The sequence below is a fragment of the Microplitis mediator genome, chromosome 10 (assembly GCF_029852145.1).
Source record: "Microplitis mediator isolate UGA2020A chromosome 10, iyMicMedi2.1, whole genome shotgun sequence".
Taxonomy (NCBI): Eukaryota; Metazoa; Arthropoda; class Insecta; order Hymenoptera; family Braconidae; genus Microplitis; species Microplitis mediator.
The window spans coordinates 1,059,772-1,079,074 of record NC_079978.1 but is presented as its reverse complement, the minus strand read 5'-3'; the positions used below and the strand labels follow the sequence as shown (position 1 = coordinate 1,079,074).

The 19,303-nt window shown below is 30.7% G+C and overlaps 5 protein-coding genes across 6 annotated transcripts; 3 read left to right on the top strand and 2 right to left on the bottom strand.

Moving 5' to 3' along the window:
• Positions 1-494: 494 nt before the first annotated feature.
• On the top strand, positions 495-4,078 carry LOC130675722 (serine/threonine-protein phosphatase 5). The gene is made up of 7 exons (XM_057481560.1): positions 495-760; positions 994-1,383; positions 1,466-1,752; positions 1,888-1,993; positions 2,822-3,272; positions 3,344-3,425; positions 3,549-4,078. The coding sequence occupies exons 1-7, from the start codon at positions 667-669 to the stop codon at positions 3,606-3,608; spliced, it is 1,470 nt and encodes a 489-aa protein (XP_057337543.1). The 5' UTR covers positions 495-666; the 3' UTR covers positions 3,609-4,078.
• Positions 4,079-4,270: 192 nt separating this feature from the next.
• On the bottom strand, positions 4,271-5,915 carry LOC130675726 (nucleoside-triphosphatase THEP1). Its single transcript, XM_057481563.1, has 4 exons — positions 5,785-5,915; positions 5,100-5,271; positions 4,922-5,027; positions 4,271-4,865 (listed from the first exon to the last, which is right to left on the bottom strand). Exons 1-4 carry the CDS (start codon positions 5,837-5,839, stop codon positions 4,590-4,592), a joined length of 609 nt encoding a protein of 202 aa, XP_057337546.1. The 5' UTR covers positions 5,840-5,915; the 3' UTR covers positions 4,271-4,589.
• A 715-nt stretch (positions 5,916-6,630) lies between these two features.
• LOC130675721 (DDB1- and CUL4-associated factor 5) lies at positions 6,631-10,291 on the top strand. Its single transcript, XM_057481559.1, has 7 exons — positions 6,631-6,977; positions 7,060-7,240; positions 7,318-7,587; positions 7,674-7,900; positions 7,972-8,186; positions 8,277-8,547; positions 8,620-10,291. The coding sequence occupies exons 1-7, from the start codon at positions 6,782-6,784 to the stop codon at positions 9,702-9,704; spliced, it is 2,445 nt and encodes an 814-aa protein (XP_057337542.1). The 5' UTR covers positions 6,631-6,781; the 3' UTR covers positions 9,705-10,291.
• A 349-nt stretch (positions 10,292-10,640) lies between these two features.
• LOC130675720 (integrin alpha-4-like) lies at positions 10,641-15,602 on the top strand. 2 transcript variants are annotated; one of them, XM_057481557.1, is made up of 10 exons: positions 10,641-11,207; positions 11,276-11,642; positions 11,701-11,996; positions 12,079-12,541; positions 12,617-12,759; positions 12,815-13,258; positions 14,007-14,170; positions 14,241-14,719; positions 14,937-15,223; positions 15,323-15,602. In XM_057481557.1, exons 1-10 carry the CDS (start codon positions 10,785-10,787, stop codon positions 15,377-15,379), a joined length of 3,123 nt encoding a protein of 1,040 aa, XP_057337540.1. In that variant the 5' UTR covers positions 10,641-10,784; the 3' UTR covers positions 15,380-15,602. The 2 variants fall into 2 exon arrangements, with proteins under 2 accessions (XP_057337540.1, XP_057337541.1); XM_057481558.1 differs by having other exon boundaries at positions 14,937-15,260.
• Positions 14,036-18,820, bottom strand: LOC130675724 (pro-resilin-like). Its single transcript, XM_057481562.1, has 6 exons — positions 18,632-18,820; positions 17,862-18,342; positions 17,533-17,795; positions 17,237-17,459; positions 16,719-16,951; positions 14,036-16,298 (listed from the first exon to the last, which is right to left on the bottom strand). The coding sequence occupies exons 1-6, from the start codon at positions 18,653-18,655 to the stop codon at positions 16,113-16,115; spliced, it is 1,410 nt and encodes a 469-aa protein (XP_057337545.1). The 5' UTR covers positions 18,656-18,820; the 3' UTR covers positions 14,036-16,112.
• Between the last annotated feature and the right edge of the window lie 483 nt (positions 18,821-19,303).

Sequence of the window (19,303 nt, the reverse complement as noted above, 5' to 3'; positions counted from 1 at the left end):
ATTTTACTTACAAGTAATAGGCCCAAGACGCGATCTAGATCCATATTTTATGATCCTGAAGTTAGCAGACATTTAAAAATTTTTGAGTTTTCGTATTTCAACAAATCAATTGCAAAAAAATAAAATAAAAATATGCACATGTAGAAAATTTAAAAAACTACAGGTGCAATTTTTTCAAATTTTTTTTTTGTTCTATCGTTTAAAAAAAAATCCAAAAATTATTAGACGTCTGCTAAGTTCAGTATCAATCCATTTTTAGCGTTTGAAAGAACCCTATCGAGTCTCCGTTGAATTTAAATCCCCCGGGAAATTTGATATCAACGCAGGGGATCAATTTCTAGCCTGATAAAAATATTATTTATAACTAATTATATTTCAAGTCACGAATCCAAGATTTTGTGTATTTAAAATATCGATAGTCGAACTGAATAATCGATTTTTCGATTAATCGATTGTTTTTCTGCAACATCAGTATCTTAAGGCTGGTGGCGCTTTAATTTCACTCAGTATCTCAGTGTAATCTAAAAAAAAAATACACACATATATATATATATTACTAATATTTTAATTTAATGCCTTATTTACTGAATATATTAGCACGTTATTTATAATAAATACTCACTATCCACTGACTTTTAAGTGGTTAAGTATTATAACATAAGCAATATGACTGATTTTTCTGAACCTGAAAATTCTGTGTCGGCTGAACAAGCCGCGGAGGCGGAAAGATTCAAAGAAGCGGCGAATGTGTATTTTAAAAGTATGTTAATTTCATTATTATATATTAATTTATTTAAATTTTAATAAAGTCGTTCATTTAAATTGACTCTTTCATAAGTCTCTATTTGAAGTTGTTATTTAATTGAGTCACGTGTTTGGTTAAAATCTAACCCCACTTTGTGATTCTACTTAAATCCACTAATTAATTACTGAGATTATATATATATTTAATGTCAGCAATTGTCTTTTCATTTATTCATGTATTTTTTACAGTCCAAAGTTATGAGGAGGCCATTGAAAATTACACGAAAGCAATAGAATTAAATCCCTACATGGCATCGTATTATGGGAACAGAAGTTTTGCGTATCTCAAGACCGAATGTTTTGGTTACGCATTAAACGATGCTACCAAGGCCATCGAATTGGACAAGAACTATGTTAAGGGCTACTGGAGACGAGCTGCAGCTAACATGTCATTGAGTAAATTTAAATTAGCGCTCAAAGATTTCGAAACAGTCACCAAGGCCCGACCCCACGACAATGACGCTAAACTTAAATATACTGAGTGTTTTAAAATTGTTAAAAAATTGGCGTTCGAAAAAGCCATTTCAGTTGATGACAACAAAAAAAATATTGCCGATTCAATTAATCTAGACTCTATGGGTTAGTTTATTTTTTATTCAAATATTTAAATGTCTAGAGAAGTAAAGTTTGTTATTTTAATTATTTTACTTACTTGGTACAGCGATCGATGATGATTACAATGGACCAAAATTAGAGAATGGAAAAGTGACGTTAGATTTTATGAAAGATTTACTCAAGTGGTATAAAGACGAAAATAAATTGCACAGGAAGTACGCCTACCAAATTTTACTAGATGTAAAGAATTGGTTTATGGCACAGCCTAGTTTGGTCGACGTCACAATACCTGACGATAGTAAATTTACAATTTGTGGTGATATACACGGTCAATTTTATGATCTATTAAATATATTTGAACTCAATGGTCTACCATCAGAGACTAATCCATATGTATCCTTTTTTAAAAAAAAATTTCATTTTTTAAGGGCATTTTTCAAAGTGATTTTGGAATGTTTAAAAAAAACTTTTTTTTTACAAAATAAATCATGATAATGATTAATTATTTTTCTTAATTAAATCAATCAGTTGTTCAATGGAGACTTCGTTGATCGAGGGTCATTTTCAGTAGAATGTATATTTACACTATTTGGATTTAAATTATTGTATCCAAACCACTTTTTCATGTCCAGAGGTAATTTATTCAAACTCAATAACTTAAGACTTAAGGGGGTGCGAATATCGTTCGAATCGAATCGAATCGAATATTAATATTCGATAGGAAATCCGAATCGAATAATTCGAATTTTCGAATAATTCGAATTTTCGAATTATTCGAAAGTTCCCGAATAATTCGAAAAAATTCGAATAATTCGAAAGTTCCCGAGTAATTCGAAAATTTTCGAATAATTCGCGAATAGTTCGAACAATTCGCGAATTATCGAAATATCACTGGATTTTCTATTGAAAACTTGTAGAAATTAATATTGAGAATTTTTAAATATTTCATGTGTAACCTTTTTCTTATTTATTTTTTTTCAAACGGAAATTAATAATTATAAAAACCAAAATGAATTGAAAAGATCTTTTGCCAATAATAGTATCTATATTTTTTATGTTACTGACAGAGATTAACAATTGAACATACATTGAAATTGAGCAATTGTTTTCTCCGGATAATTGATTTTTAATCAAAAAGTATACTATTATTCGTAACTAGAATATTTGATACACGATGTAATGGAATTCAAATTGAAAACAATAGAAAATCCAGTGATATTTCGATAATTCGCGAATTGTTCGAACTATTCGCGAATTATTCGAAAATTTTCGAATTATTCATGAACTTTCGAATTATTCGAATTTTTTCGAATTATTCGGGAACTTTCGAATAATTCGAAAATTCGAATTATTCGATTCGGATTTCCTATCGAATATTAATATTCGATTCGATTCGATTCGAACGATATTCGCACACCCCTATTAAGACTTTAAAATCTTGACATATTATTTTTTGTAATAGGAAATCACGAGTCAGCAATAATGAATCATATGTACGGATTCGACGGGGAAGTCAAAGCTAAATACACCCCGCAAATGGCCCAACTGTTTACCGAAGTTTACAATTGGTTACCACTAGCGCACTGTCTCAACAACAGAGTCCTCGTGATGCACGGCGGATTGTTCTCGCGAGACGACGTGACACTGCAGGAAATACGAGAAACTGACAGAAATCGACAGCCGCCAGATGAAGGTGTCATGTGCGAATTATTGTGGTCAGATCCGCAACCGCAACCAGGACGCGCACCAAGCAAACGGGGTGTTGGTGTCCAATTCGGACCTGATGTCACACATAACTTCTTGAAGCTCAACGGTCTTGATTATATTGTCAGGAGTCATGAAGTTAAAAATGAGGGTTACGAAGTTAGTCATGAGGGAAAATGTATAACTGTTTTCTCAGCTCCAAACTATTGGTAAATATTTATCTTTATTATTTTATAAATTGATAATTATTAGATATTTCATGTTTTATATTTTATTTTAGCGATACAATGGGTAACCGTGGTGCCTTTATTACACTAAATGGCAAAGATATGATACCAAACTTCACATCGTACGATGCAGTGGTGAGTATTATTATCAATAATAATAATTTTTATTGAATATTCGTAAATGGAGGGACAAAAATTTTTTTATTCCTCCAAATTGAAAAATAAATAAATAATTAAATTAATGAATTTTTGTTTTAGCCTCATCCAAATGTTAGGCCAATGCAGTACGCAACTTCCTTGATGAAATTCATGATCTAATAAAATGAAATACTATTATTTAACGATTAATTAATAATGGTAATAATATTAATAATAATAATAATAAGAAGAATAATAGTAAGAGCGAATAATTAATATGAATAATATTAATGATAATAATAACGATAACGGTAATATTGATAATAATTGCGATTAAAATTCAATTAGATGAATAAAAGTGTGGATAATATATTTGATACAACCGCGAGAAAAAAAGACACGCTTACACTTTTACAAAAACTAATAAAATTAAAATATCAATACTCATAATAGGAAAATGAAATCAGAATGTATGATATTTTAAATGAATGATTTTTCGCAATGTAGCTAAGTAACAAAAAAAAAAAGAAACAAAGAACAAAATAACGCCGTGATAATGAGCTGATGTGCTTTCTCATTTTTTAAATCTTTTTATGGATTGTAAAATAGCGTTTGTTTCGACGAAAACAGAGCTTGTTATTAAAATGTAATCGTGAAAAAAAAAGTAGAAAAAAAATATTTATATATTTCAATATAATATTTTCAGCTGTGAGTTACATTAAAATTCAATGTATAATTTTTTGAACTTATCTTTTAAGTTGCTGGAGAACGAGCATGTAGAATTAATTGGATAGAAAAAAAAAAGACAAGATTTATTATGTCTTATATTTTAATTTCATTTTAGTGAATCATGTAATTATAATATTATTATTGATTGCGATTATTTGTTATTAGGATAATTGATTAAATACTTGATACGTATGTGAACTCAGTATGAAAAATATAAATATGTAGTACAATGTAACCGTCAATTTGTTTTTTCAGTCGCATTATTAATATAGTAATTAACTTTTATACAAATTCGCGTTTACGATTGACGGATTCAATTCAATTTGATATTTTTTGTTTTTTGTTAAATAAAAAATAATGTTTATAATGTAAATTATTTTATTATTTATTAATATTCCCTTTCCATATATTTTTGATTAATAAATATACGAATTACTTTACATCCATTATTATTTTGATAGCATCCATAATTTCTTCGGGTAATTTATCACGATTTTCCCTGGTTACTTCATAAATTTTGCAATCATTTATCTGATGTAATTTATCAAATAAACTACGATGTCGCTGAGGAACGCGATCTTTCGCTGGAATCGTAGCGACGACAAAATTTTTTTTCAACGGGTCTTTAAAAAATAAATTGTCAATACAATCAATGAATCGCTTGCTAAATAATTCCATCTTTCCAATTTCATCAATCATCAAAATATCCTGCAAAAAAAAATCTCTTGCTTATCACATTTATAAGAGCAAATAATTTTTCTTACTGATTTTGATTGTAGTCTTGGCAGTGCAACGGCTTCAAATTCATCAACAAAAACTTGATAATTCCCAACTTTTATTTTCGAGGGTTTCCTTCCTTCCAAAGCAGATCTAAAAAAAAAACAAGTTTTGATATTAATTAGGTGATAAGTTTTAAAATTCAATTAATAAATTTATAATTACTCAATTCGTGCTAGACAACTTCGCTGATCGACATTTTTTAGTGGCACGACATCGAACCCAATCCTCATCTTACAAGACGATCTCATTTCTTCAGTATAAAATCCATCATAATTAAATTTATATCTTTCAATTAAATCACTTATTTTTTTACATACTGTCGTCTTGCCAATACCTTTAATTTCAAAAATATCTGTCAATATTAATCTTTAGTAAAGAATTTTAATTGGGATCTAAAATATCACAGTGACATCCAATGTTAAGTATTTGATTTTAATTCAATTTATAAAAAAAAAATTAATTAAAAAAATTGCACTTGTAGTTTTTTAAATTTTCTACATGTGCATATTTTTAGTTTTTTTTTTTTTTTTCAATTAAATTGTTGAGAATAAAATTCGAAAATTTTTAACTGCCTGCTAACTTCAGGAGCATGTGTGAATGTAGCAGACATCAGACAAATTTAAAATTATTAATAAATAGAGTAAATAATTAATAAAATAAAATTTAAAAAATTTTGAAATTAATAAGTGTATTTTTTATAAATTTTATTTTATCAATTATTTACCCTATTTATTTATAATTTTAAATTTGTCTGACGTCTGCTACATTTACACTCGTCTTCTTTTATCACATTAATTTTTTAAAAATAATTAATATATTAATAAATAATTGTTCAAATTTAAAATACCTGGTGGACCAGTTAAAAGTATTCGAGTTATCCGTTGAGTGGCGCGAGAATCCATTATCAATGTTGTGTCTGTGTCCTGTCGTCTATCTTTTATTCCATGTGGTAATGTAGTCAACAAAATATTACACACAAAAGTATCTTATTTCTTTCCTGTTAAATGTCCAATTCTACATACATTCTACATTAAAATCACCTCAAACAAATTCTCTGTATCTCTAAAAAAAAAAATTAACATCTTTTAATTTTTATTTCACAGTAAATATGAATTAATTAATTATCATCTGCTATAAACGTCATACGTGAGTAATAAAAAAATATGTTGACTTACTTTTTTTTTTTTTTTTTCAAACAAATATAAAAACACGTAACAAAAAGAACATAATGTCAGAGTTTGGTGTTCATATACTTTATAGATATTGATGTTGATAACTACAACCAATATAATAATAATAATAATAATAATAATAATAATAATAACGATAATAATAAATAACTGGTAGTAAATAATTATATATAATTATTAGTTGAATATAATTAATATAAAATATATTATAGTATAAATTATATTACAAACTGAAGTGAGAAGTTGAGTAATCAGCTGATAGAGCTGCTGCTATTGTGCAGAGATTTTTTTTCTCTGAATTTACGTTCCATCTAAACCTCAAAGGATAAAAATTAAAACGTAGCAAGAAAGCTGTCGGAAAAAAAATTAAGACATTTTAGTAAACGTCATAAGTCGAATGATGATAAATTATTTTAAAATTTAAATTTAATTACAAAAATAATTTTGTCACATTAAACGGAAATATTTATTGAGTAGATTTAAAACAAAATAACATTTAACGATTTAAATTACTAAGGGGAAGTATATGATATATTTATAGATGGAAGGAGAAAAAGAATAATAAAAGTCGTACTTTCGCTGGAGGTAATTCTAGAAGGTTGTGAAAAAATTTGGACGAATTAATATAATTATTGTTATTATTAATAAATAACCATGGCTCGTCCTTGCGATCGCAATCCTCTTAATTGCCTCTTGTCTCGTCAAATTGAGGATCGCGTTGATTATTGCAAGCAACTTGTCAACGCAAGATTATCTCGTTCTGATAATTTATATCGAAAAGATTTAATGTCGCATTACGGTTGTGTCAACGCTATTGAGTTCTCTAAGGAGGGACATCTTCTTGTCTCAGGTTTGCTTTTATTATATTTTATTTTGTTGAGATTTTATTTTTATACTAAAATAAAATAAAATTTTGTTGGTATTTAAAAAAGGGGGAGATGACAGAAGAGTTCTTTTATGGAAAGTTGATCAAGCAATTCAAGGCTTAGGTGAACCTATGGCCATGAAAGCCCAACATAATAGTAATATTTTTTGCCTTGGATACGATAGCAGCAATTCTAAAATATTTTCAGCTGGTAATGATGATCAAGTGATTGTTCATGATCTTAAAACGTAAGGAAAATTTATTTACTTGATTATTTATTTTTATATAGTCGTCATTAGTCTGATTTTACTTTTTTGAATTCCAGTGGAGACCCGTTGGAATTTTTCCTTCATGAGAAACCAGTGTACGGATTGTCAATTCATCCAGAAGATGATAATATATTTTCTAGTGCCTGCGACGACGGAAGAGTTTTAGTCTTTGACATAAGGAATCCCAGTAGCTCTGAGTCGCTGTGTTTGGCACAATACAAAACTCCATTTCATTCCGTGATGTTCAATCCAGTGGAGCCGAAACAACTTGCTACTGCAAACGCTGAGGAAGGTGTCAGCATGTGGGACATCAGAAAGCCTCTCAAGTACATACGAATATATTTAATATTAAATTTGCTAGCTGGACATATATTTTTTAATGACTATTTTTATATAAAAAATTTACTTGCAGGCCTTTGCTACGATATGGAGCTGAAGGTCCATCTCAAAGCTGCATGAATGTCTGTTTCAATTCAGCTGGCACACGATTGTTGGCATTAAAACGCAGATTACCACCTGTGCTGTATGCTGTTGATTCGGCGAAGCTACTGTGTCACTTTGATCAACCGGGTTATTACAATAGCTGCACAATGAAGTCTTGTTGCTTTGCCGGAGATGATGAATCATACATTCTTTCAGGTGACAATTAAACTTGAAATATCTATTTCATAAATTATGTACTATATTTTTATTTTTTTTTAATCGAATAGGCTCCGATGACTTCAATCTCTACATGTGGAAAATTCCTAAAGACGACAGCAGTTGGGTTAAATCAGCGCATATGATTTTACGTGGTCATCGTTCGATTGTCAATCACGTAAGATACAATCCAAGACATTGTATTCTAGCTTCGTCAGGAGTTGAAAAAATAATCAAAGTCTGGAGTCCATTTAGTCTTGGAAATGGATGCTTGGGCGGTCTAACTGTTAGTGTATATTTGGATCGATAGATTAAATTATCAATAACAACAATTACTTATTATTATTATTAATAATAATATATATTTTTATTGTAGAGACTTGGTGGAAAGCTAGAAAGACAACGTAAAGTTTACACACATGATGACTACATAAAATTAGTAGTACAAAACAATGGTGAATTTATGAGCCATGATTACACCAATCAGTCAACTTGTGAGGATCCACGAATGATGGCTTTTTTCGACTCACTCGTACAACGTGAAATTGAAGGCTGGAGTTCAGATGCTGCATCTGGTCAACGTGATCCGAGTGACTCTGAAAATGCGTCGACTGTCCCTCCGGAATATAGTGCCACTGATTCTGATGGTTTGTATTCATTTATTATTATTATTATTTATTTTATTTTTGTTATTAAAATTATTTAAAAAATTTTCACAGACTCAATAGCATCTGATACGCAATTAATGAGAAGTGTAATAGGAGCAAAAAGAAATCCACGACACAGATCTCGTGGTGGTGTTGCACCGGAGAGACCATTTGAATCTCCAAATCGTATTACACGTTTAATTGGCAGTTGTCGTGAAAAATTAATGAAACTAGCGGCATTAGAAAGTGGCTCAATGACATGTAGTTTAAATAATCCATCAACAATAGCTGAGGATTCGGATTCAGATGAAAAGACTGGTGGAGACAAAGGAAAATACAGTAGATGTAAATTAAAATCTAAGACACGTGTCAAGGGTACAAAACGAAAACAAATACGTACGTCAACGAGAAATAAAGTCCGTAGAAAATGCACTGTTTTAAAAATACTTAGTGATTCTGAAAGTGATGTAGAGTGCGCTAAAAAAATTAAACCTCGCTCTAAAGAATTGAGAAGTAATGGTAATAATAATGTTAATAATAATAACAATAGTAGTAATAATAATAACTCGGCTGTTGATACAGCCCAACCAAGTACAAGTACCGGAGTAAGTTCACGTGGTTCGCGTTATTCTGTCAGGACAATACCAGTCGACAGTGATTTTGGTGAATCTAATCACTCTAGTGGTAGTTCTGATGACGATGATGATGATAATGATATTCCAATGAAACGTCGATGCTTGAAAGCTGACAAAGAAAAATCAACAAGTAAAGGGTACAGACGTAAGCCCGAAAGATGTAAACAATCTCAGAGTAGAGCCAATCGTGATAAAAATAATATTAATAATAATAATAATAAAAATAATAATAATAATGTGAGTTTAAATAATAATGTTAATAATGGTAGTAATAGTAACACACAAACTGAAGAATCGATAACACCGATAAAAGTTAATCGGAAAATCCCACCGCCAACTCCCGACAGCGGAGTCGCATCATCTGGCAGCGTATCAACAACCGAAAAATGTAATTCCACTCCAGAGACGTCATTCAACGGAGCTGAAAATTCTGACCAGGAGAGAATCTCCGCACGTCTCGAGTGTTTCAAGAAGAAAGTTGACGTTGCTCGTAAAGGATATCGCAAAAGATCAACCCCCTAATTTAACACGCCGTTAAATATTTCTTCCGATCGTCGTCATTTAAATTAAACAAGTAAATAATTATATAAATACTAAAGTAATAATAATAAATTATGTGAGCATACTTGTCAATCTTCTTCCCTTTTTATACACAAAACAAGGGATGTACAAGTGCCCGATAATATTTTTGTAATAGGTTTCAACAGTAAATTTCTCCCAAGTATTTTTATTTACATAAAGAAAAAAAACATATTATAAAATCATCTCTTGGTAATTTGTAATTACTAATTACTATTATTATAATTTCATGTCATTTAAACTAATCGTAAATCATCAAGTCATACAACGTCTATTATTAAATTATTGCTAACTTTTAATTACAATTATTATTATTATTACTATATATTTTTTTTAATATATACACATATTATTAATATATTCAATATGTTTATTTAAAATATTTTACAATGATTCATTATACAGTCGATTTAAATTACTGACTACATAGTAAATGAATACATTAACTGAACGTGAGTCATAAACTATGAGCTGGTTTGAGTTTATTCAAAATAGCTCACGTTTTACAAAAAAAAAAAAATAAAATAAAATAACAATTACTTTATTATTATTATTACGATTACAATTACAATTATAATTATAATTATTATTACCGTTGCTTTTCACTTTGAGATATTAATTTACTAGATATTGTTATTTAATCATACATTTATATATCTCCTTATTGATTGAGTAATAAAATAAAATAAATGATAAATTTAAAAAATAAAATTCATTTATTTATTCATAAACAAATACTTTAATTGATTAATTAATTAAAATAATTATTTAAACCGGAAATAAAATATTTATTAATTTATGAGACATTGTCCCACGACATGTGTTATTTATATTTAATTTTTTTTCACAATGATTACTCACACTCCGTCTCAGGGTAAACAAATCGAGTGAATATGATGTAAGTGGTTTTCTGAAAAAAGCCACATCCTTCTTTACAGACCAGTCATTCGACATCAAGACACTCCTCGACATTAAATATTATTTTTATCGTCGGTAATTTTTTATAAAATCCAAGCAGTGGCCATGCCAGTCACTAAAAATCAACTTGTACGCGTTAGTAAATTATCGATAATTATATTTATTAATTTATTATTGACCAGTGATGGATATAATTTGAATACTGATGAAGCTGTAGTCTTCAAGGACCCATTCAAGAGGCCAAGAGAACACGGCAGTTACTTTGGATACTCGGTCGCGTTGTTCAGTGATGGGTACATTGAAAATTCGGCGGTAATTGTCGGCGCACCGAGAGCTAACGTGTCTTCAATGCATGAAAAAGAACCTGGTAGTGTTTTTAAGTGCACCCTTGACGGAAGATGTAGAGAGTGGATGCTGGAGAACAGTAGGAATGGTGGAGTTCCTGGAATATATGGCCATCAAATAAGAGATTATTCTTGGCTTGGTGCCAGTATTTCGGTGGAAAATAGCACGCGTCCTAGAGTTGTGGTATGTAATGCATTTAAATATTAGGGTATTCCATTAAAATATAAATTAATTGGTTGTGTACTCAAAAGGTATGTGCGCCAGGATGGAAAATAAAATTAGCCACAGAAGTTTTTATGAACGGACTGTGTTATTATTCGCTGATAGACAGTCCAGAATCGTTTGACCGGGGCAGCGATAGATGGATCATGCCCCTGACAGACCATTATTTACAAACACAGAAAACCAAGACCGGCCAGGTCGTCTATCGCTATGGTATGGGACAGTTGGGAATGTCTGTTCATGATTTTAATCAGAATGGGCATTGGAATATTATGCTGGGCAGTCCTGGAGCTTTCCACTGGTTAGGAACACCAGTTCTGGTTTCTGAAGCTGTACCTGGAGCGTTACTGCAATCTGTTGTCCCCGATTACGACAATTTGGATTATGGATATTTTGGTAAATTTTTTTACGAGGATAATTTAGAATTTTATTTTAATTATTTTTTTAATCATAGGATACAGTGTAACTTCCGGTTATTATTTTGGGCAATCTAAGAGATATTTTGCGGCCGGCGCACCACGATCTGATGATACGAAAGGACGGGTATTTATATTTCTTTACGGGGGTGATAAAAGAAATTTAATTTTCAAAAATACTTTAAGTGGAACCCAGCTTGGGGAATATTTTGGATCAGCCTTGACGTCTTGTGATATTGACAATAATGGTGATGATGAATTAATTGTCGGCGCCCCACTGTGGACTAAAACTGGTGATGAAGGACGCGTTTATATTTTTACCAACAAATACAACGTAAAATTATTTAATATTTTTTATAAATTAATTAATTATATTACGATCAATTAAAATTTGACGACTAATTTATTTATTTTAGACGTACATGGAACTATCATCATGGATTGATGGAAAAGTTGAAGACGCGCGGTTCGGATTATCAGTGATGTGTCTAGGAGATATTGATAACGATGGATATAAAGATATTGCTGTCGGAGCTCCTTATGAAAACGATCATGGAGCTGTGTACATTTTCAACGGCCAGCAGCAAGGACTGTCAAAGACCTGGAGTCAGAAAATAACTGGAGATCAATTTCCTGATCAACTTCAAGGCTTCGGTTTTTCTATTTCTGAGCCCAGAGATGTTGATGCCAATGGATACCCAGATTTTGCCGTCGGTGCATTTAAATCTAGCCACGCTGTTTTGTTCCGCGCACGTTCTGTCATAAATCTTAACATTGAAGTCACTTACGATGATGACAATAAACTTCAAAGTGACACTAAGTCATTTTTTATTAGAGTCTGCTGCTTTTACGAGGGCGTCTACGCACCTGAATTTATAAGTAACTTGAAATTTTTGATAAAAAGTAAACTAAAAATTATCTGTTGTCTAAAAAACATATTTTATAAATTTTTAGAAACCATTAGACGACTGACTGTTGATCCAACGGAAGGACGCGCATATTTAACAACGACACAGAAAACAAATGGGTCATATAACTCTTTTGATAAATTACCTCGCGGAGAAATTGTCTGCGAAAGATTTCATATATTACTGATGGTAATTTAAATTTTTTAGTAATTTTACGTTAGATTTTATAGAATTTTTATTGCAGCATCATCTGAAAAATGTACTGGACCCGATAGAGATAACAGCTTCAGTATCTCTAGAGCCACCTCAGTACGATCACCAAAATCCATTAACACAAAAAAATTTTTGTTACAATTGTCCAGTGATTAATGAATTACGCTCGAAGACTGAAGATATCCTCAACCTTCCGTTTGCTGTTGACTGCGGTCCTGATAATATTTGCTATTCAAACATCACTCTAGACGTAACCACAAATCTTGCTGATAATAGATACATTATAGGAACACAAAAAACGATAAATATTTCGATAAATGCTATTAACTTTGGTGAAAAAGCTTACCAGGCACAAGTTAATTTAATTTTACCATCATTTATAACTTTAGCTAGTGTTCCTCTCAATTGTATTGAAAACACCCATGATATGGGTGAAATAGTAACTTGTGATATTGGAAATCCGCTCAAGGACAAGGTACGCAATTAAATTATTTATGAAAATATTTTTCGTGGTATCAGCATCGAAAATTCAAATTTTAGTGTCTGTACAGCCAATCGAAATAACCCTGATTAAAAAACTGAATTCGACCGAATTAAAAATTTTAATTCTGTTATATTCTGTCGAATTCTGCAAAATAAAATTCAACTGAATTGAAAATTTGAATTTTAATTAAACAGAATAAAACCGATTTAAAAATTTCAAATTCGTTTTAATTCGGATTCAAAACCAGAAATTGGAGAATTATTTTCGAATTAATCAGAATTAAACCGAATAGAATTATTTAAATTCGTTATAATTTGGACAAATTCTGGTTTTCCTGCCGAATTAGACAGAATTCAGTTTTAAGTTAGGTACCGAATTAACAGAATTTATCTGAATTAAATAGAATTAAAAATTTAATTCTGTTTAATTCGATCGAATTCAGTTTTTTAATCAGGGAAGCGAACTCCAGGCCAATGACAAGGATCTTTAAACTAAGAAAATCCATAGAAAATATATAGTAATTAATTAATTTTAAATTAACTAGTTTCTGTCTGGCTGCTGACACTAAAATCCGAAATTCCAATGCCGGTAATCATAAAAAAAATATTGTGTGAACCACAAGATAAAATACGATTCGGAACTGCGGGTGATGTCAGCTAACTTGACTCTAGTCTGGCATCGTCTTGTTTCCTTCCACGTCACACAATTTACTATTAATAAAATTATAACTTTATTTCAGCAACTGGTTTTGTTAGAAATAGATGTGAGTCAAGTAAATAGTGATAAAAAACAAACAGATTTATTAATAAATGTAATTACACAAAGTGAAAATATAAATAAGGATAACAGTTCTGTAAGTTTAAAAATTTTCTTTGATGTCGATGTTGATATTGCAGTAGCTGGGTAAGTTTTAGTTTTAAAAATAATATCTTTTGTTACAAGATTTTTTAAAAATAATGAAAATTACTTACAGAAAAGCACAAGAAGACTTGTATTCATTTTTTAATGGCACAGAAAGTACGTCGGATATCATCAGATTTGAACACGTTTATGAAGTTCGTAAATTTGGAGCCACGTCTATCGAACAATCGGTACTTAAAGTTTTAATACCGACCCATTTAATAATAGATGAAAAAAATACTCTTGAGATAGCGACAATTAATCGAACAGAATTATCGTTACCCAAAACAATGATAAATACATACAATTCCTTTTGTTCTGAAGGAATTGTCGAAAATAGAACTGGCCTTGGCAACAATAATTCTATTGAAAACGTTATTACGAAAGATAATCTTTTGAATATTCTTACGGAAGATCGTACATTTTACATAAACTGTTCAAATCCTTCAATCATCTGTACTAGTTTTTATTGTGTGCTGCAAACACCATTAAATTCATCAACAATTGCAGAAGTTACATTTACACTAGACTTGAAATTAAAAAACTTCGATGGTAATTTTTTTATTTTATCTGAATTTATATTTTTACCAAACCTGCGCCAAAGTTTAAATTCCTGCCCTGTTTAGAAGGAAGAAAATCATTCTCTCCTATGAGAAAATGAATGATAAAAATTACCGCATGTGTAATTTTTCCATAAACAGGAAAAAATTTTAACTTTCAGGTGCAGATCTGTTACAAAGATCTGATACTGTTTTTATTTTATTTGCAGGAAACATATTGGACGGAAAAGATGTTATTTATTTTGTATCTAACGGGCATGCTAATATAACATTACCGGCGGATATTATTCAAATAAATGATGATAAATCAGACTATGTTGGAATAGGCACAACTTTTGTTGGTTCACCGATAGCTAAACCCGTTGCTGTTTGGATAATTGCCCTGTCTGTTGTTCTCGGTATAATTTTGCTCATTATTCTGACTATTATTTTAGTAAGAGTTGGCTTCTTCAATAGAAAAAAAAAAGAAGAGTTGGAAGCGTTAAAAGCTGATGATGTTCGTGAGACTTGATTCATAATTAGTAATTAATAAAGTAATAATGTAATTTTTAATTAACGTTAAGTTTTTTTTCGTATAAATAATTATTTATTTTAGAGACCGGAACCGAGTTTGGAAGTCAATTCGTCAATGGAAGTCCTCGATGTAAATTAAAAATAAAACCAAAGCCTAAGTAAATGAAAGTAATTATTTATATATTTTAATATTTATACTTGAGATTATTTTATTTAAGTTGTAGCATAACTTTATCATAAATTACCAATCATTAATTTTATTTAAACTTCTTTCACTAGCTACAGATTCAAAAATTTAATGCCATTGAAATTTTTTATATATTTTGTAATTTTTTAAAAATAAAATATATACGTAAATAATATTTAGCTGAATGCATGTATTTATTTTTTGACATATCTTACTTGTAATAATTTTAAAATATTTTATACCATAACTATTTATTATGTATATTATATACTTTCAATAAACTATATATTATATTTTTAAAACGAATTGACGAAATAATTTATTAAGGCCACAACAACAATATTTATCTATCAAAAAATATAACATTTTTTTTGATAAATCCTAATCTGTATTTAATTAGCTGCTATATTTTAATATTTTTTAATTTTAATTCATTATTTTGTAAGCAATAAATAAATTGTGCGTATAAAATAAAATCAATTAAAAAAAATAAAAATTGTACCGTATTGATCGTTATCTCACTTGAGATTCTCATTTTTACAATTATGTTCTACCTAATAAAATTTTTACTTACGAAGCTTGCGGTGACGTTTTAAAATTTTATCGCCGTTAATAGAAGCACGATTTGAACAATTAGTTATTAATATATGATATATATTTGTTTTAAATGAATATAATATATATTTTATTCTTCATCGTCACTGAGTCCAAGTCCTTTGGAAATTTCAGCGGCAGATAATTTCCCACCTGATGCAGGCGGTGATGTAGGAGCGCGTCGAGGCGGCTGTGGTGAAGGCGGATCATTCCGAGGACCGTAGCTCTGATGATATGCCGGCGGCGGTGGTTGTGACGGATGATTATCTTGTGACTTCTAAATAAATTAGATAATTCATTGGGATCTTATACATTTCAAAAATTAAAATATTTATAACAGTGGAAACAAGTTGATAAAAAAATCAATTAGAAAATTAATTTTTACTATCAACTTGAGAAGGAATTTTTTGAAGGTAAAGAAAAAAGTTTAGAAGTAAAAAAATTAAAAAAGACCCATGCATTTATTTAAATAATTATAAGTATCAAGCATACGTACGTAGATAAATAAAAATACAAACGTAGATAGATAAAAATAATATTAAAGAATTTATATAAGATATAATTAATGCGATAAGCAGTAAGATATAAATAATGTGAGAATAAATAGTAAAGCGAGTAAAATAATAAAATTTAAGTAATAATGCGATCATAATTATTATTGTTATTGCAGCATTTATTTTTTAGACTTAGTACTCACGTGCTTAGAGAGACCGTCTAGAGCTGAGCTGAATAAAGACGACCCGAGAGCACTTAATAAATCTCCTGATCCTTGATTCTGGGAACCGTAACCTCCGGTAGGTTGATATCCTCCTGAAGGCTGTTGATGTCCACCACCACCCCCAAGGACACCGCTGAGAATGGATCCAAATCCTCCCATTGGATCAACTGGTAGGGGTGGAGGTGCTGCTGGCTGATGATGACCTCCTCCGCCTGTAATCGTATGTTTTCATTGATATATTCATCATTTAGTGGACAACTATCTAATGATAATAATGATGATAATTATTATAATAAGTAGTGATAATGACGTGTATAGACGAAGATTATCCATCAGTCGCAGTTAATAAAATCCTTGAACAAGATTTACCATTTGAATTTCTTCAGCGTGATGTCATAAAGACATTCTTAAACTCGACGGACAATTTTCCAATTTAATTATGTTAATACCAATTTCTGTAATCGTTATTTCTGATTTTAATAATTTGTAAAACGTACCAAGTGCGCCGAGAAGAGATCCAAGCATCCCACCGCCTCCACTCTCTTGTGCAGGATATCCTTGATGCTGTCCACGGCCCATGTCACCTTGAAGAGCATTAGCAGCAAGACTACTAGCTAACGCGGCACCTAGAGCACCCAAATTCAATCCACTGCCTTCACTTTCAGTTTTTGAGGAATCGGATTTTTCATGCTCCGGCTCATCGTGCTCGTGCTTCTTTTTCTAGAAATTTAAATTAAATTAATAATTATTATTTTCTATCTAAAGATGATTGAGATAATAAAGGTAGCAGTACATTGTAAGCGTGCATAGCAGCAGCAACACCTCCAGCAGCAATTAATCCACCGACAGCTAATCCAACTTTGTCTAGACAGCCACCAAATGCTTCTTCTTCTTCTTCGGGTTGTCCGTAACCCGGCTGATAACCGTATGCTCTAGGTGGATTGTAACCTCCTGAACCACCATAAGCATCTGGAGGTGGTCCATAACCACCAGGATGGCCGTAGCCACCCGATGGTGGCGCATCTGGTTTCAAACTAGGATACAATCCTCCTGGTCCTATAATATAAATTTTTTAAAATAATTTGTGGATTGGAATGATTGTGACAGTAATTTAATACGAACCAGGTGCTCCAAAATCAGGAGCAGGTACATCAGGCGCAGAAGCAACTCTAGCTGAAGGTGGGGCACCGATAGATTCAAAATGAATTGATTTTATTTCAACATCACCATCAATTACAAGATGTGTTACTTTCTGATAAGGTAATCGGTGAGCAAATTGAGTAAAATGTCTGCCATTGATGGCTATTTTATACTGCAGTGGCTCACAGAGGATAATTATCTCGAATTCCTGACCAGGTTGTATCCACATAGACCCGCTGTTTTCTTCAGGTCCCCAGGACATTGAGTTTATGTGGTTCCTTGTAATGAAACCATCTTGGAATCGTGGTGACAAGTGGAGGGCAATGTCATCACGTGGATTTATATTTGGGCCCAACTGATAGTTTATTGCGAATCGCACAGCGTCTGGGGATGTTGATCCATGAACTTTCAACATCTTGCCTGGTGATAAACCGCCGGACACTTCACCGACATAAGGAATTTCCTGCATAATAAATAATTGTTTTGTTTCATTTATTTATCAATTTATAATAAGTTTTTAATTGGTAAAGTGATGGCGAAAATTTATTCTAGAAGCTTCAATTAAACATCATGACATTAGTATTCAGCTATTTCTGATACTCGTAACGGTATAACTATTCTACTGGCAACACGGCGGTCATTAAATTAATTTTCCTTATGATGAATTCTTTTACTATTATTATTATTATTATCATGATCGCTCGCTCATATTTTTGAAGTTTCTTTTACTAAAAAGTTGAAATAATACTCACCGGATTTAATATTGGCGATGCCATTGTTGTGATATTTATCTAAATATCTATTCTGTCAGTTTGTTAACTTGGTTTTATTAAAAACTCCAGATTATGGAATACTGCAGTATTTTTTTGCTAAAAACTGATGACAAGACGTCCTGCGTCTTACTTGATCACATACATACTGAATTTCTATTTACAGTAATGACGTTTTAGAGTTTAGAGTAGTAATTTTTTTTTTCAGTTTCACACACTTGGTCACAAGTAATTTACACTTTTGATAATGTGCAATAACTGAATCTCTTTATTATCAACGATCAAGACCAATCTTATCAACAGAAGATTCAAATTTAAACTTTTTGATTTCCCGCCAAAAATTTCTAAGTTATTGTTTTGAATAAAATTTTCAAATTTTTCAGTTTTTATCAAATGTCCATGCCCTGAATGAGGTCCTGGAAAGTCATTCTGACCATTTTCAAAATGGCGCCAAAAGTATGTATTTAAATTTTTTATGCGGGTTTTGAAAGAACATCAAAATTCAAATTCTATAAAAAGTTTTTTTAATACTTTTTAAACTAATTTCAAAATTTAATCATCTCCAAGCCCAAGTATCGCAGTGAACATCGAAATCGATTAATTTAGTCGAGAAATACCAAAGACACATTTTAAAAATTCAAATAAACTTTTCTG

Bases quoted from the DNA above. Each gene is read 5' to 3' on its own strand.
- LOC130675721 (XM_057481559.1), top strand. From the start codon at position 6,782: ATGGCTCGTCCTTGCGATCGCAATCCTCTTAATTGCCTCTTGTCTCGT. The intron at 6,978-7,059 runs GTTTGCTTTTAT...TATTTAAAAAAG, and splicing joins GGGACATCTTCTTGTCTCAG to GGGGAGATGACAGAAGAGTT. The intron at 7,901-7,971 runs GTGACAATTAAA...TTAATCGAATAG, and splicing joins TGAATCATACATTCTTTCAG to GCTCCGATGACTTCAATCTC.
- LOC130675726 (XM_057481563.1), bottom strand. From the start codon at position 5,839: ATGGATTCTCGCGCCACTCAACGGATAACTCGAATACTTTTAACTGGT. The intron at 5,028-5,099 runs GTAATTATAAAT...TTTTTTTTTTAG, and splicing joins AGTTGTCTAGCACGAATTGA to ATCTGCTTTGGAAGGAAGGA. The intron at 4,866-4,921 runs GTAAGAAAAATT...TTTTTTTTGCAG, and splicing joins CAAGACTACAATCAAAATCA to GATATTTTGATGATTGATGA.
- LOC130675722 (XM_057481560.1), top strand. From the start codon at position 667: ATGACTGATTTTTCTGAACCTGAAAATTCTGTGTCGGCTGAACAAGCC. The intron at 1,753-1,887 runs GTATCCTTTTTT...TAAATCAATCAG, and splicing joins CATCAGAGACTAATCCATAT to TTGTTCAATGGAGACTTCGT. The intron at 3,426-3,548 runs GTGAGTATTATT...TTTTTGTTTTAG, and splicing joins TCACATCGTACGATGCAGTG to CCTCATCCAAATGTTAGGCC.
- LOC130675720 (XM_057481557.1), top strand. From the start codon at position 10,785: ATGCCAGTCACTAAAAATCAACTTGTACGCGTTAGTAAATTATCGATA. The intron at 12,542-12,616 runs GTAACTTGAAAT...ATAAATTTTTAG, and splicing joins CTACGCACCTGAATTTATAA to AAACCATTAGACGACTGACT. The intron at 14,720-14,936 runs GTAATTTTTTTA...TTTTATTTGCAG, and splicing joins GAAATTAAAAAACTTCGATG to GAAACATATTGGACGGAAAA.
- LOC130675724 (XM_057481562.1), bottom strand. From the start codon at position 18,655: ATGGCATCGCCAATATTAAATCCG. The intron at 17,796-17,861 runs GTTCGTATTAAA...TTTATATTATAG, and splicing joins TCCTGATTTTGGAGCACCTG to GACCAGGAGGATTGTATCCT. The intron at 16,299-16,718 runs GTGAGTACTAAG...TAATTTATTTAG, and splicing joins TAGACGGTCTCTCTAAGCAC to AAGTCACAAGATAATCATCC.